Raw genomic sequence first — 14,396 nt, forward strand, 5'->3', positions numbered from 1 at the left:
GGATTTTTTAGAAGTCTTTAATGGAGTCAACGCACTTAAACAATGGCTTAACGGCCATCGCCTAATTGCTTAAAGAACAACTTATACAAGTACGTACAAACCCTTCTTCATTATCCATTATAGACTAAGTTTAATTTGATTAAAAGAAAAGCGTTTTTGTAAAAAGAGTGAGTTAAATTGATTTTTAAGAAGTCTTTAATGGAGTTTAAACATCCAAACAAAGGCTTAACGGCCATCGCCTAAATGCTTAAAGAACAACTTGTACAAGTACGTACAAACCTTTCTTTCCATTATAGATAAAATGATTTGATTAAAAGAAAGTGTTTTTTTTGTAAAATAGGTGAATTAAATCGAGTTTTATGGAGCGTTAATGGAATCCAAGTATTCGAATAAAAGCTTAACGGCCATCACCCAAATACTTTTAGGACAACTCGCACAAGTACGTACGAACCCTCCTTGATTCATCCATTAAAACTCAAAACTCGATTCGATTAGAAAGGTATTTTTGTATCATTTTGAAATATTTTTGATAAATTCTAAACATACATTAAAATAAGATATTTTTTATTTCTTAAAAACTTTTAAATAAAAGACAACTTTAAATCTAAAAAGAAAAAACTTTTTTAAAAGAAATATGGAAAAGAAAGATTAGAAAATAAAAAAGAAATAAGTGGGCTGGTGGTGTCAAAAACGTTTGGATGGGGTGAGGCCCAGTATCGTTAACACAAAAAAAGGAATCACAAAGATATTTAAAAAAAAACAATGGGTTGGACCGGGTCGGGTCGGTGTGACCCGGATCCAGCCACTTAACATTCAATTGGGTTGGAAACCCTAAAGAGGAAATGCGTTTGCCTCTTTTTGAACGAATCTGGAAAGAAGAAAAAACACGCTCCATTCTGCTCTCGACCTCGCTCATCAATCGCTCTCTCTCGCTCGCGAACAACAACAACAACAACGAAATAGCACAGCGGCAACAATCAAAGCAATAAATCTAAACTAAGAAATACAATAACACTAAACTTAATAAACAAAGATTAGACTAACAATTAAAACACATATATTTTTTTTATTTTTTCAAATTAAAATGATATAAAGACATAAATCTAAATGAAATTTTTGTATTTTTTGAAGTAGAAATAAAAAGGAGGAATAAAACCGGGAAATATGCAACAAATGCGACAATTTGAATGCAAACGAAATACTAATGCAACATGATCATATGAATGAAATTTGTAGGTCAAAAATTGGGGTGCGACACCTAGGTGTTTGAGAAAATGACTAAAACAGAGAAACTGTTTTCTGTTTAGATGGCTGTTCTCATTTTATTTTATGTTTTTGTTGTTTACAGAATTTGAGGCAGAGTAAGTGAGGGATAAGTTATGGGCAAAGCTTCAAGGGATAAGAGGGTATGGTTGATTTAACTTGCATGGTTGTTTTATGTTGTGTTTTTTGAGGGTTGACTTAATCTTAAATGAATTGGTTTCTAGGATATATATTACCGGAAAGCAAAAGAAGAAGGTTGGCGTGCTCGAAGTGCCTTTAAACTCCTTCAGATAGATGAAGAATTTAATATTTTTGAAGGTATGCATGCGTCTTCTAGCTCGAAAGCCCGTTTTTAGTTGTTACAAGTTTGTTGAGCTTCCTTTTTGCCCTCCGTCCTGAATATATAAATAGTGATAGGAGTTAATGTCTCAGAAACAATGAAGGTTCTAGCAAGCATTTTGTTTCAGTGTATTGCTTACAGTTTCAATTTTGTTATTTTTGCAGGGGTAAAACGTGTTGTAGATTTATGTGCTGCGCCGGGTAGCTGGAGTCAGGTATTGCTGATGAAATTATCACTGACCTGGCATATGATTTGTTCTCATATTTAACAACTTGTTTCATATTTAACACAGCCTCTCTTGTGATTTAGTTTCTCAGAAATCAAAAGCATCTTCAAGTTTTTTATCAAACACAACTTACGGCTTTTTGTAGAAAATCACCAAAATAAGCAAATTTAGTGTCAACTAGGGTTGGCTCACATAGTAGCATTAAATGTAATTGACTCAGAGGTATTAATTTAGATATCTTCTGGTAATCGTTCATTGATAGGCCATCTATGAGCTTTCCCTGCGAGACCTGTTTTAGGCTCTAACTTCAGAATGGAATAACGTTCTTTACTCCTAAACTTATCTTAAGAACAAGCCCGTAGAGTATTCACCTGTGTTGTGATTTTAGCTAATGCATTTATTTTTTTCCCCTACTACTCTATTATTTCCATAATTGTCCTAACATAATTCACACTTTAAGGAAGGGTTTGAATTTAAACATTAAGGTTGTTTAAAGACATAGTTCCACGATTTCTCGTGGTGTGGCAAATGTCAACAAACATTTGTCTCGTACAAGATTTAGTTTTTTTCCCCACTTAAAGATTTCATTTATGTAAAGTAAAGTAACAAAATGTTGGGCATACCAATGCAATTGAAGGAGACAGAATATGTACCAGAAAATCAAGTTGTACTAGAAACTGCTTGTTTATTGTAATAGTATTTGATTATTCATAGACCTGGTTATATTCTGAGACCCAACAACAATTACTTGCTATATTGCTAAAAATTAACACTGTTTAGGATGAGAACCAAATTGGACTTACGTATGAGTCATTATTGCTAGAATAATGACGAGTTTCAAATTATTACTATGTATAAATAGTGGGGAAAAGACAGTATCAAGCATTCATAAATCTCACCGGGCAACCATCCTGATATATCTAAATAATACTTAAATTTGTGTATGCAGGTTTTGAGTCGTAAACTATACCTTCCAGCCAAGGTTGCACCTGATGCAAAGTAAGTTGATTTTCTTTGGAAGTTTCTATTCTTTGTTAAGGATTTCCTTTACAATGAGGCCTCGCATCCTGTAAATGCAATCTAGGACTTAGGATTGAAATTAAGCTCCATCAAACTATACTCTTTTCTGTTGGTCATAATTGCCTTCATTTGATAACCTTTTAGTATTGTTCTTATAAAAGAATAAATTCATTGAGCTACCCTGATATGTTGTTGTTGCGAGGCACAATCTCTGAAATCTCTGAATCAGTTCTTCATTTTTTTTAACATTGTTTTCTTACTGCTTTGTTTTGAATTCATTGATTCTTCTTTTTCCTTTTTTGTTTGTGCTGTTTTATATGTTGAGGATGACCCTTTGCTTTCCAAACACTGTTAGTTATTCTATCAGTATCATTAACTCCTTGCGGCATCATGATACACAGGGATGAAAATCTTCCTCTCATTGTAGCTATTGATTTGCAGCCAATGGCACCGATTGAAGGTGTTATCCAGGTGCAGGGTGATATAACTAATGCTCAGACTGCTGAAGTGGTATGTGCAACACTATTACCTTTAATTCTGTTAATAGGTGTCTTTTTTTTCCTTTTCAAAACGAGTTCTCAGTATGCCACTCTTGTCTCGGTAGAATCAGAAACCGATATCAATTCTTTTTCTTATGTAAACTTTGTTCCTCAAGTTTCATCATGTGACCGGGTTCATTAGCAATTTAGATTTATTGGAACATGTGTAGGGAGTTACGAGTTTCATTTTGATATACTTTTGCATTATAAAATCAACCCAATTCATGTGTTTAGATTTGACATGTACAAGTATATCTCTCATTGTTATTAATTGATCCTTTGCTGCTGGAGTCTATGGTTTGTTGGAACCGGAAAAATGGACTTTTTTGAGGTTGCTTTATCCCATGTGTTAAATTTTCGTTGATGACTATTGTACCAATGTTTGTAAACAACTTTTTTTTCTCTTGTTCTATTCAGGTCATTAGACATTTTGATGGTTGCAAGGCCGACCTGGTTGTGTGTGACGGTGCTCCTGATGGTAAAGAAAATGCATAATTTAAGCCCATAATATTAATATCTTGATACATTGTATTTACTAAACAGCTACAATGATGTGACATTGTTTCTGTTAACCTCAACCTCTTTTATGCAACCAACTAGAATCAACTTATCTCTCTTTGGTTACTCCATGACATTTCTAACACATTCCATGGAAAAACTCTTTATGATATTGGATGAATTTGTAGTTTAAAAATATAGCTTCATTTTTTTGCAGTTACCGGGCTTCATGATATGGATGAATTTGTTCAATCCCAACTCATACTTGCTGTAAGTACTTAATTTTGTTTGACCATCCTGTTAGTTTTTTATTGCAGATTGATGCTAATTAATTACTTCTTGCAGGGGTTGACGATTGTTACTCATGTACTGAAGGAAGGAGGGAAGTTTATTGCAAAGATATTTAGAGGAAAGGACACAAGCCTTCTATACTGTCAGGTATTTGATCCCTGTGCCATTAAGATTTAAGATATTGGAGACAAACACATCGTTTAATATGGCATATGTTTCGCTTTAATCTCCTGCAGTCGTCCACCTTTTAATTAGCTTTTGTAAATTGTAACTTCTGTAGTGAAGGGACAGTTGATGCTCATCTCTGAAATTTATGGTTAACCAGAGAATAAAAGTTCCAAATCTTTGTAAACATTGAAAGCAATACTAATACCACTAAGACTTCTAACTTTGAAAGTTAGATCATCGGAAAGATCCAGTTTTGCCAAAATTCTGAAGGCAAATAATGGGCCAAAAATGATTGCTAACAGTAATTGACTTTGAAGATTACTTTTCTGAACTGTTTCTGTGACTTGTAGTATGTCTTCATCTAGTTGGAACTTAGAACCTACTCGTGACTATCTAAATTTTTCGTTGTACTTCTGAAACTGTTTTGTTCCTCTAATTTCTGCTAAAATAACTCATAGTAAGTGGGAAGTGGTGAAGGTGTATCATAGTCTGTGAATCCAAAAATCGCAATTCCATATACTCATTAGCATTTTTTGCTCGCAGCTAAAATTATTTTTCCCTGTGGTGACTTTCGCAAAACCAAAAAGTAGCCGTAATTCCAGCATAGGTAATAACTTTAGTTTCCATCTTTGTTTGTTACTACTTTTTTACATGCATATTTATTTGTTGCTACTATCTGTGCTAATTCTCATTTTTTCCCGCCCCTGCAGAGGCATTTGCAGTTTGTGAAAACTACTCCCCTCCTGAAGGATTCAATCCGAAAGATCTCCATCGGCTACTTGAGAAAGTTGGAAGCCCATCAGGGGTAGAGGATACAGGTATGCCAGTCTTTAAGAGCAATCACAAAACAGGAATTAATTTATCTTCAATTTTCCCCCTGAATGAAGTCTGCTTAATTAATGGATGGTGGTGTGATTGCAGATTGTGTTAGTGGTTGGTTGGAAGGTGCTAATAAGGTGTATATCCCATTTCTAGCTTGTGGGGATCTCACTGGATATGACTCTGATAGGTCATATCCACTACCTAAAGTTGTTGGAGGAACATATCAGAGCTTGGATCCAGTACAACCACCTATTGCCCCTCCTTACAAGAGAGCTCTAGAGTTAAAAAAAGCCTCAACTCAAGGATTTAGAGAACCTGAAAATCTCTCTTTGGATTCCTGATCTTGCTTATCCACTGTTTATTCATAATGCCTTAAATTCCTTCCTAGTCTTTTGTTTTCACTGTTTTTAAAATGAGTACAAATTATTTTATGGTTAATTATCCGAACTTATTAACTGCTTCATTGGATATAACAACGTGATGATGTTTGAACTGTTTGTAATCTAGTTGAATTAGGTTTAATTCAGATTTAGTTCGATCTATTTTCTTTTTTTACCTCTTAAATATTTTTCATCTTTATTATTTATTTATTTATTTAAATGTCATTTGATTTAAGTTCAACCGATTAAACCAATTTTATCATGATTTGGAGGTTTCATCCTTCAGAACTAATGGTATACTAGCAATTGTTGACATCACATCACTCACTTATACAAAGTATTTGTAAATGTAATTAGTGTTGACTGTTGATTACTAAAGAACATGCACAAAAGATTAATAGCTCAAGTAGTACTTCATGCTTCAGTATGCATAGATCCCTGCATATATAAATTTCTTATAGACAGAAGTACTGTCATAATATATAATATTGCATAAGATGTATGTATATATTGATATAAATTTCTTGCTGATATACAAAATATCTCACGGTTGCATAACTTGCTTAACAAGTGATGTAGTAAAATATACTAATTACACAATTTGATCATTATAAACTCAAGCCAATATAATCAAGCATATACCAATTAAAACTTATTTATTATGAGATTGAGAAGAAAATATTTCCATTTTTTTCTTTTTAATTGGACAATTTTATAAGTCGTGATTAGTTCCAGTACATTTTGAAACATGACAATGTTGAGTCTTTTTTGCAGCTTCAACTCCTTTTAATCGTGATTCTTTTTGCTGACTTTTGATTTTGAAACAATGATATTTTTGACATCACACCCACCATTATTTGATACATTAGTTTCACATACTATTGACTTTCATGCATGCCTTTTACCTCTAGAAAATTCGGAGCAACTTGTTCTTGTTCTTTTGTTTTCAATAATTTAACTTCTAAGTATTGAGAAATTTTAAAGAGGAGCTGCATGCAAGGGTAGTGGATAATGTGACTAGATTTCATAATCATTGAACTTTCTCGTCTCCATCGGAGAGGAATATATCTTGATGGAAGAAAAAAAAATTCCCCATTAGCACTCGATGACGTGTCTACATAATATTCCAGAAAATTGAAACTATTTACACGAGCGTGAATTGACTATTCTTCAACCATCCATCTTACTATACGACCACCTTGTTACTATATAAGAGTCATTATCATTCTCAGTTGCTGCATATTTTGTAGATAACTTAATTTCGTTTTGGAGCAAATAAAATGCATACGGAATGTGTATAGATACCACATGTTCTTGAGTAGGTAAACATGTTATAATATTACGATTATAATGCTTTCCATCCCGAGGGGTCGGCGCATGCAAACCCTTTCACCTTAAACGCATGGTTCTAACATGACATCACCTTCGCTATTAGTATTTGACAACTCAAAGCCCACTCAAAATGGTTCCACCTTATCATCTTTAGATGGAGGGAATATAAACTTAAAACCTCTTCGCATAAGGATTTTCGGGGAGAGGTGGAGAGCTCCATGATAAATTCCACATAACCTGGGAATGAAGACACCAACTCAGTGTCATTATCACTAAACGAACTATCGGAAGAACCAGACATCTCCCTCTTCACAAATTTTCAATCCACTTTCACTATTCTCTATTCTAAAGCATTTAAGCACTGGTTCCACAAATCAGTGGTCTCCAAAAATGATTGGGGTTTTATGGCTTTCACAGATGCATTACACTCACGATTAAAAATCATAACTAAGTATAAGAAAGAAGAGAAGAAAATCTAGATGTTAACTGTAACGGCTAGTGAATGATGAATGAGAGAGATAAGAAAGTTGAATAAAGAGTGCCGATGAATTTTGTTTAAATGCAAAAGCTTAATTAATCTGAAATAGGAAGATGTAATACTTACTTAAAGGTGCCAGACAAGATGGTGGCCACATTTAAGACAAGTAACCTAGAAATGTGGAGTTAATGATGATCTAACTTATGCGTGTCTCAAGACAGTCAATAATTATTAAAACTAAATCTCTTATAAAAGTGGGAAGGTAAAAAAGAACACCCTTGTATGATAGGATACGACTTCGTATATCCCTACCAAAGAGGCAGACACCCATCATCGTAGATAAAAAATAATGAACATTGCAATCTCTCTCCATAAAACATCCCGCCCTTTTGAGCCTCATGTTTGAGGGACGGTGTACATTTCAGTCTTTCCTTATAAAACACCTTGTTCCTTTTGGGCCTCATGCTTGAGCGACTGTGTATATTTCAATCTCTCTCCCTAAAATATCACACCCTTTGGGCTTTATGCTTGAGAGATTGTATACATTCTAGTCTCTCTTAAGCATCTCACCCTCTTTGGGGCCTCATGCTTGAGGGACTGTGTGCATTCTGGTCTCTCTCCCTCTCTAAAACATCAGGCCCCGTTTTGAGTTTCATGCTTAAGAGACTGTGTAGATTTCAGTCTTTCACCTAAAGTATTTGGGTCAGATCTAAACCAGATATAACATAACCTGCCCCGACCTAATTCATTCACAAAAAAGGTTAGGTCGGGTCATGCTAATGGACCAGGACGAACAGGTTGGCCCATAATTGAATACACCCCGCTTTGGATAAATACTACCCTTTATATATACAATCTTAGAATATAAGTCATTAAATAGCCATAAAAGGCCTGCATCTGATAAATAGTCATTAGACTTACTTCTCTTTATTGCTTTCAACTAGACAAAGAGACATATATCATAATAATAAATAAATTAGTCATAAAAGACTCGGAGCATGAGGCCTTATATAAACTACCAAGCATGAAACACACTTTCATATCTTTCAAATTTTATGTTCCGATCCGACTCTAACTAATCCTTCTTCGATAGAGTTATCATACCTTACAAATATAGCCACTCTCGTGGTTTGGCTGAAATGATCTTGAAGCTTCCGACATAATATGATTCAAAGTTTAAAATTAGTTAGGGTGTGTTTGAATTGACGGAGAATATAATTGGCTTTAGTATAATTAAGTTTGAAAGAATTGATTTTTTAAAATTTGAGATTAATATAATTGATTTATATTTGAATAATTTATTTAAAAGTGAGTTGAAAAATAAACTTCAGTATAAAAATCACTCATAATCTATTATGGCGGCAAAAGCTATAACTTTAAATAGAGTCAATTCAAAGACAAAACTAATTCTATTTTTTATAAATCAAATACCTCAAAATCACAAAGAACCTCTAAAATTAATTTTAAATCTTTCAGAAATTAATTCAAACCGTCCAATTAATATTGATTTCTACTTTAAATTGTTTTTAATGTAAATCACGTCTATCAACCTAACCGCTAATTTAATAAAAGAATTAAAAATAAAAAAGATACAAAAGATTTCATAGTCAATGCTTTATAGCCTCACATTAATACTCATAATTCTAATTTTTTATTACAAGCTTTTGTCAATGGATAAATAAAAAAGGGAACAAAAATTCTTACATCAATACTGTGATTGATTCTTCTATTGAACTGTATCGGATAATACGTAACGAAAACGAAAAACAAAAAATGTGCAGTCTCGAGAAACGTGAAAATCTATGGATCCTAACCATCACCGGCGACGATCAAAACCGCCTCAATCCAACGCTAATCGACTCCCTTCTCTCAACCATAACAAATCTCGCCACTCAATCATCTCCCGGTTCCGTCCTCATCACCACCGCCAAAGGCAAATTCTTCTCCAACGGCTTCGACTTGCTATACGCTCGCGCCGCCGGCTCCAAAACCGCCGCGGCCGTTCGTCTTCAATCAATGGTGGATTCTTTTATATGTTGTGATGTATGTCACGGATCCGCAGATGCAAGCTCGTTGAGAATTGCTGTGTTAAATGATACTGAATGTCGAGTTGCATTTGATTTGAAGGTGAGGTGATGTTTGGCTCTCAGATTTGTAGGTGAATGAGATGAAGATCGAAGCGGCTGAACTACAGAGTGGATGAAGCGCGATTGGGGATTGTGTTTCTTCGACAACTTCTTATTTCTTTCAGACAACATAGTTTTCCTACAGACAAACCATGTTAACAGAATCAAACAATTGAGATTAGTGATAAGTGAAACATGTTTGTTTATTGCATTTGTTGACGTTGTTTCTGCAGATTAGGGAATGGTTGATGCTGCTTTCTTTTGATCTGAATCTTGCGGGTCTCAAAGGATTTCAGGATGTCGTGGATTCGGAGATGGTGCAAAGTGTTGTCGGTTTAGCGTGAAGCTGCTGCGTTACGGAGCTTTTCAGCGGGGGATGCGCGGATGAACTCTTTGCGGTTTTGACACCAATTTTCAACAGAAACAGAGATTGTCTTAGAAGCATGAGGTTGTTGAATGCATCGATTCTCCTGCTGGTACTGAATGGAAGCTTGACGTTGGAGTTGGGTTGTCACGAGTCCCTTCATTATTTCCCTACAAAACAAGAGAACAAGGCTTGCACATAGTGTGATTCGTTATTTCCGTCAATTTTGTTTGCAGAATTTGAAAAGAATTTGAATATGTTCATTGTGTAATATTTACAGTGATAGGAAGTTGTTCCTATCAAAACTAGGGTTTATAGAATAGGAAAGGAACTAAAAGACTAGAGAAGACAAATAAAAACTAATTAAAAAGATAAAATTCATTTGATTTCTTGATACCTAATGTCTCAATGAGACTACAATATATAATATTCTTAATGGATAATAAGCTTAAAGGCCTAAATACTAATAAAAGCCCAATTCAACAACATTCAAAACAAAATACAACTAACATAATTATAATACTAATTAAAATATCTAATTGCACCTCCTATCATTACTTACCCCTTAAAGAGCAACCTTGTCCTCAAGGTTGTAAAAAAATAATTGTTGGGAGGAATGCTTCTAGATACCATCAAATTTTTTTTTGAAAAAAAAGAAAACCAAGTAAGTCCTCACAAATGAATGAGTGGTTGAGATGAAGAGTTGGAGAATTTTGGTGTTTTGTGAGAAGAAAAAAAATGGAGAAAAAGTGATGGTTGCAAAAACCATAAGCATGTAAAATTGGAGTAGTGGCTGTAGATCCAATGAACTTGGCAGACTAGTAGCTGTTACTTTTGGAATAAGTGGACCCATGTGTCCATATGTAATTGGATAATTAAGCAAAACATGGATTGTGCTTCTTGCATGATAATCCAATGGTGGATATTCTCTCCACAAAAGATGCTAATGAAATCAATGACACACAATTAACGCAATATGGTCTTGATCCATCAAAAATATTTTTCCTTTCCCCATTATTTTTTTTCTTTCTTCTTTTTTCTTTTCACGATTTTCTTTTTCCATTCTTTTTCCTTCTAGTTCTTCATTTCTCACCTCTTCTTTTTTTTCTTCTTCTCTTAAATCATATGATTTCCTTTTCCATGAGCTCAATTCATTTGGTTGACATAATATTTATAGAAAGTGCAGAAGAGGATATGAAGTGATGAAGTGAAGTAGACGACGGAAAAAGATGTGTTCGTTACCACCGGGATCGAAAACCAGGATGCAAAAAAATTTCTCGAAAAAGAGGTGTTCATCACTATCAGAGGTATCTTGTAGTGATGGTTCTTTCGTCGATAGATCAACATCATGTGACTTTGAAGGATGTCGTAGAAATAGAAGAAGATGATGTTTCGTCGGTGGCTGCAAATCCGGTGGTTTAGGCGGTGGAAACGGTGCCGGCGCCGGAAGTTCATCTTGTGATTCTTGAACAACTTCTTTTTTGTTCTCCTCAACATGTTCAGAGATTAATTTTTGAGCTAGACAGAGATGATGTTTCGTATGATGCGGTGGCGGCAGTGCATGTGAGATTTTCAAATCACAGGGTTTAGATGGTGGATACGGAGACAAAACTGGTTTCAATATCAAAGAAGAAAATGAAATTTGGTTTATTTGGTTAGGATACGAAGTTGGAGGTGGTAACTGCGGTTGTGGCGACAGCGGCAACGACGCCAGAAATGGTGATTTTGGGTTTTTTTCTGGTTTTAAGATCGTATTCATTGAGGTGTCTGGGGGTTTTGGTGGGATAGTGAAGGGTGCATCTTCTCGAAAATCATCAGTGTTAGAATGAGTTGTTACTGATACCAAATTTGTTATTTCATCAAGAGGGGAAGAAAAAGGGTTCTGATGTGTACTAGACCTAATTTGTGGGTTTGGTTTCCATTTGAATAGATTCTGTGATTTGCCTGAATCCATATCCTCAATAGTTGTATGAGTTGGATATGTAGATTTGTCTTCAGTGAAATCATCAAAAACAGAAGTTTCTTTCATGGGTTTAGTTGGTTTCAGATCTAATTTCTGCTCTTTGTCTTTCAGCAAAATTTCTCGTGTAGCATTTTTCTCCATCAAGAATGACAACACTTGAACCAATTCCTCTTCCTCATCTGAAATTGGTAAAATTTCTCGCCATTCAGATTTAAAATGCCAGAGAAACACACTAGTAAAAGTGTCCCAACAAGATGGTGGATGAAGTTGAGACCTCCAAACCCACCATTGACGAGCACGGCCGCGTAATTTCGCCACAGCTTCTAGCAGCTTCATCTTTTCTGGTGTTGCTTGCTCTTTGAAAACTTTTTCAACACATAACACCCACCAGTAAGAATCTTCCTCACCGTAAAACACTGGAATGGCCATCTAATTTGGGAGAATGAGATCGAAAATGAAAGCACCAATTGATAGGAAGTTGTTCCTATCAAAACTAGGGTTTATAGAATAGGAAAGGAAAACACTAAAAGACTAGAGAAGACAAATAAAAACTAATTAAAAAGATAAAATTCATTTGATTTCTTGATACCTAATGTCTCAATGAGACTACAATATATAATATTCTTAATGGATAATAAGCTTAAAGGCCTAAATACTAATAAAAGCCCAATTCAACAACATTCAAAACAAAATACAACTAACATAATTATAATACTAATTAAAATGGTAAAAAAAGTATGTACATAGTGTAAAAGGTGGGTTTGTAACTTAGTTCATGGATCAAAGATGGGTTTGATAACTTAGTTCATGGATCTTGAAAGTACTGATATATACAAAGATGTAATTCTTGTTAAGAAAACCCACGAGTATTTATATAAGTAAAAAAAACATGTTTAGTAAATCATCAGCCATGAGCACTATCATATGATTAAGATGAATGTTTACTAAAAAATAAATCATAAAATATGTAACGTGTAAAAATAAAAAATGAAGGTTGTTAATTGTGAATTAGTACAGAATCTCATTTAAAAGTATAAACCATCAATATTTATCATTTGGTTAAACAAATTAAAATTAAAATGTTACTCCTTTTAATCCAAACTTTCCTTTGTAACAGTTTTCACATGGAGCAATCAAACGATAAACAAGTGCTACCATTTCCTCTATTTTATTTTTTGAAATGAAAGAATCTATTATATCCTTTGCTTTGAATTTGACATTTCCTTTGTAACTGCATTAAATCTAAGTGCCTATTTATATTTGGTTCCAATTTTCTACTTACTTAATTACTATGATTAACTATTTATAAATCTATCTTATTAGATTAAAATTGATGTGTTAAAAAAATTATGACAACAATTTTTTTTTTAAACAATAAAATTATGACAGCATCTTTGAACCGACTGTTATAGGAAAATGAACACATCTTTTTTTCCACTCTTTGAATCAAGTAACCACTTCCATTCAATGTTTGAAATCTCAATAATTGTAACAACCGTGAACAAAATTTTTGTTAGGCACTCATGATTCCACTTCCACCATGTGCATTCCCATTAGTGTTTATCTATTTTAGTTAGCAATTATATGGTACCATGTGGATCATATTTTTAAATTGAAACCTACTTCTTATACTATTAATTTTTTAATTTTTTGTTATCAAATTTCTTAATTTCTTATTATTAAGACTTTTTAGATGGTTCTTTTCTATTTTATATATGCGTTTAGGTCAAATTTTGTTACTTCGAATTTTTCTTATCGTTTATAAAATACTACACCATAAAAAATGCACCCGTGCGACAGCACGGGTCTCTGACTAGTTTTGAAGTACTGAAATTAAACTGATGGTATTTTAGTAAATATAATTTTTTTTTTAAAATATCATAACTAAAATTCTCTCCCCTCCTCTTCCTCTAAATCCTCTAATTCGTAGGGACGCAAAAAGTATATTTCGGAGGGATTTTGTTCCCCTCCTAAAATTTGAACCAAATATATTTAGTTAAAAATTTTCCCTCTCCTCTCTTCCTCTCTCCTCCATCTATCCCAAACCAAACATATCTTTCAGAAGAAGTTTTTGGTCCCTTGTAATACGCCTCAAATTGAAGAGATTTGTCTTTGCAACACATAGGGGATGAAATGAAAAATTTGTTTAAGAAAGAAAGACTTGGTAGTTATACCAACGAACATGACTATAAGAGATAAAGGAATTCTCCACTAAAATCTATTAGATAGATGAAGGAATTCTCCACTAAAATCTATTAGATAGATGAATCCCTGTGGAGAAGTGCTCTCACGGTCAAGGTGACGCACCACCCAAGAAGAAAATTTAAGTCGTTGAGGGCGCCAATAAATAAAGAGACGACTTCGATGAGAATGACAAAAAGAGAAAAATAGCATTCCCTACCCAAAGGCGTCATCCAAGAGAACCATGAATATTACTAACTTTGATTTGACGGAAATTCTCATTGATGAAGGAAGTTCCTGTGATATTATGTACGCCGATTTACTCACCAAGTGAGTTTGAAGAGAGAAATATTATTGCCATACATGAGTATTGATATGCAAGGCTTTAAGAGATCAGTAAGCTAC

General features: G+C 34.0%; 2 protein-coding genes across 3 annotated transcripts; both read left to right on the forward strand.

Moving 5' to 3' along the window:
* Nucleotides 1-852: 852 nt before the first annotated feature.
* Nucleotides 853-5,788, forward strand: LOC131642929 (putative tRNA (cytidine(32)/guanosine(34)-2'-O)-methyltransferase). 2 transcript variants are annotated; one of them, XM_058913090.1, is made up of 12 exons: nt 853-1,249; nt 1,349-1,406; nt 1,488-1,581; nt 1,768-1,817; nt 2,779-2,828; nt 3,251-3,359; nt 3,806-3,866; nt 4,104-4,156; nt 4,232-4,324; nt 4,889-4,952; nt 5,056-5,163; nt 5,267-5,788. In XM_058913090.1, the coding sequence occupies exons 2-12, from the start codon at nt 1,380-1,382 to the stop codon at nt 5,506-5,508; spliced, it is 951 nt and encodes a 316-aa protein (XP_058769073.1). In that variant the 5' UTR covers nt 853-1,249; nt 1,349-1,379; the 3' UTR covers nt 5,509-5,788. The 2 variants fall into 2 exon arrangements, with proteins under 2 accessions (XP_058769073.1, XP_058769071.1); XM_058913088.1 differs by having other exon boundaries at nt 853-1,406.
* Nucleotides 5,789-9,130: 3,342 nt separating this feature from the next.
* Nucleotides 9,131-9,827, forward strand: LOC131642925 (enoyl-CoA delta isomerase 2, peroxisomal-like). The gene is made up of 2 exons (XM_058913085.1): nt 9,131-9,484; nt 9,717-9,827. The coding sequence occupies exons 1-2, from the start codon at nt 9,131-9,133 to the stop codon at nt 9,825-9,827; spliced, it is 465 nt and encodes a 154-aa protein (XP_058769068.1).
* Nucleotides 9,828-14,396: the final 4,569 nt, after the last annotated feature.

The sequence above is a fragment of the Vicia villosa genome, unplaced genomic scaffold (genome assembly GCF_029867415.1).
Source record: "Vicia villosa cultivar HV-30 ecotype Madison, WI unplaced genomic scaffold, Vvil1.0 ctg.006126F_1_1, whole genome shotgun sequence".
NCBI lineage: Eukaryota > Viridiplantae > Streptophyta > Magnoliopsida > Fabales > Fabaceae > Vicia > Vicia villosa.

Coding starts and splice junctions, on each gene's coding strand:
- LOC131642929 (XM_058913088.1), top strand. CDS start 1,380: ATGGGCAAAGCTTCAAGGGATAAGAGG. Junction 1,407..1,487: donor AAGCTTCAAGGGATAAGAGG/GTATGGTTGATT, acceptor ATTGGTTTCTAG/GATATATATTACCGGAAAGC. Junction 3,867..4,103: donor GTGTGACGGTGCTCCTGATG/GTAAAGAAAATG, acceptor ATTTTTTTGCAG/TTACCGGGCTTCATGATATG.
- LOC131642925 (XM_058913085.1), top strand. CDS start 9,131: ATGTGCAGTCTCGAGAAACGTGAAAATCTATGGATCCTAACCATCACC. Junction 9,485..9,716: donor GAGTTGCATTTGATTTGAAG/GTGAGGTGATGT, acceptor TTGTTTCTGCAG/ATTAGGGAATGGTTGATGCT.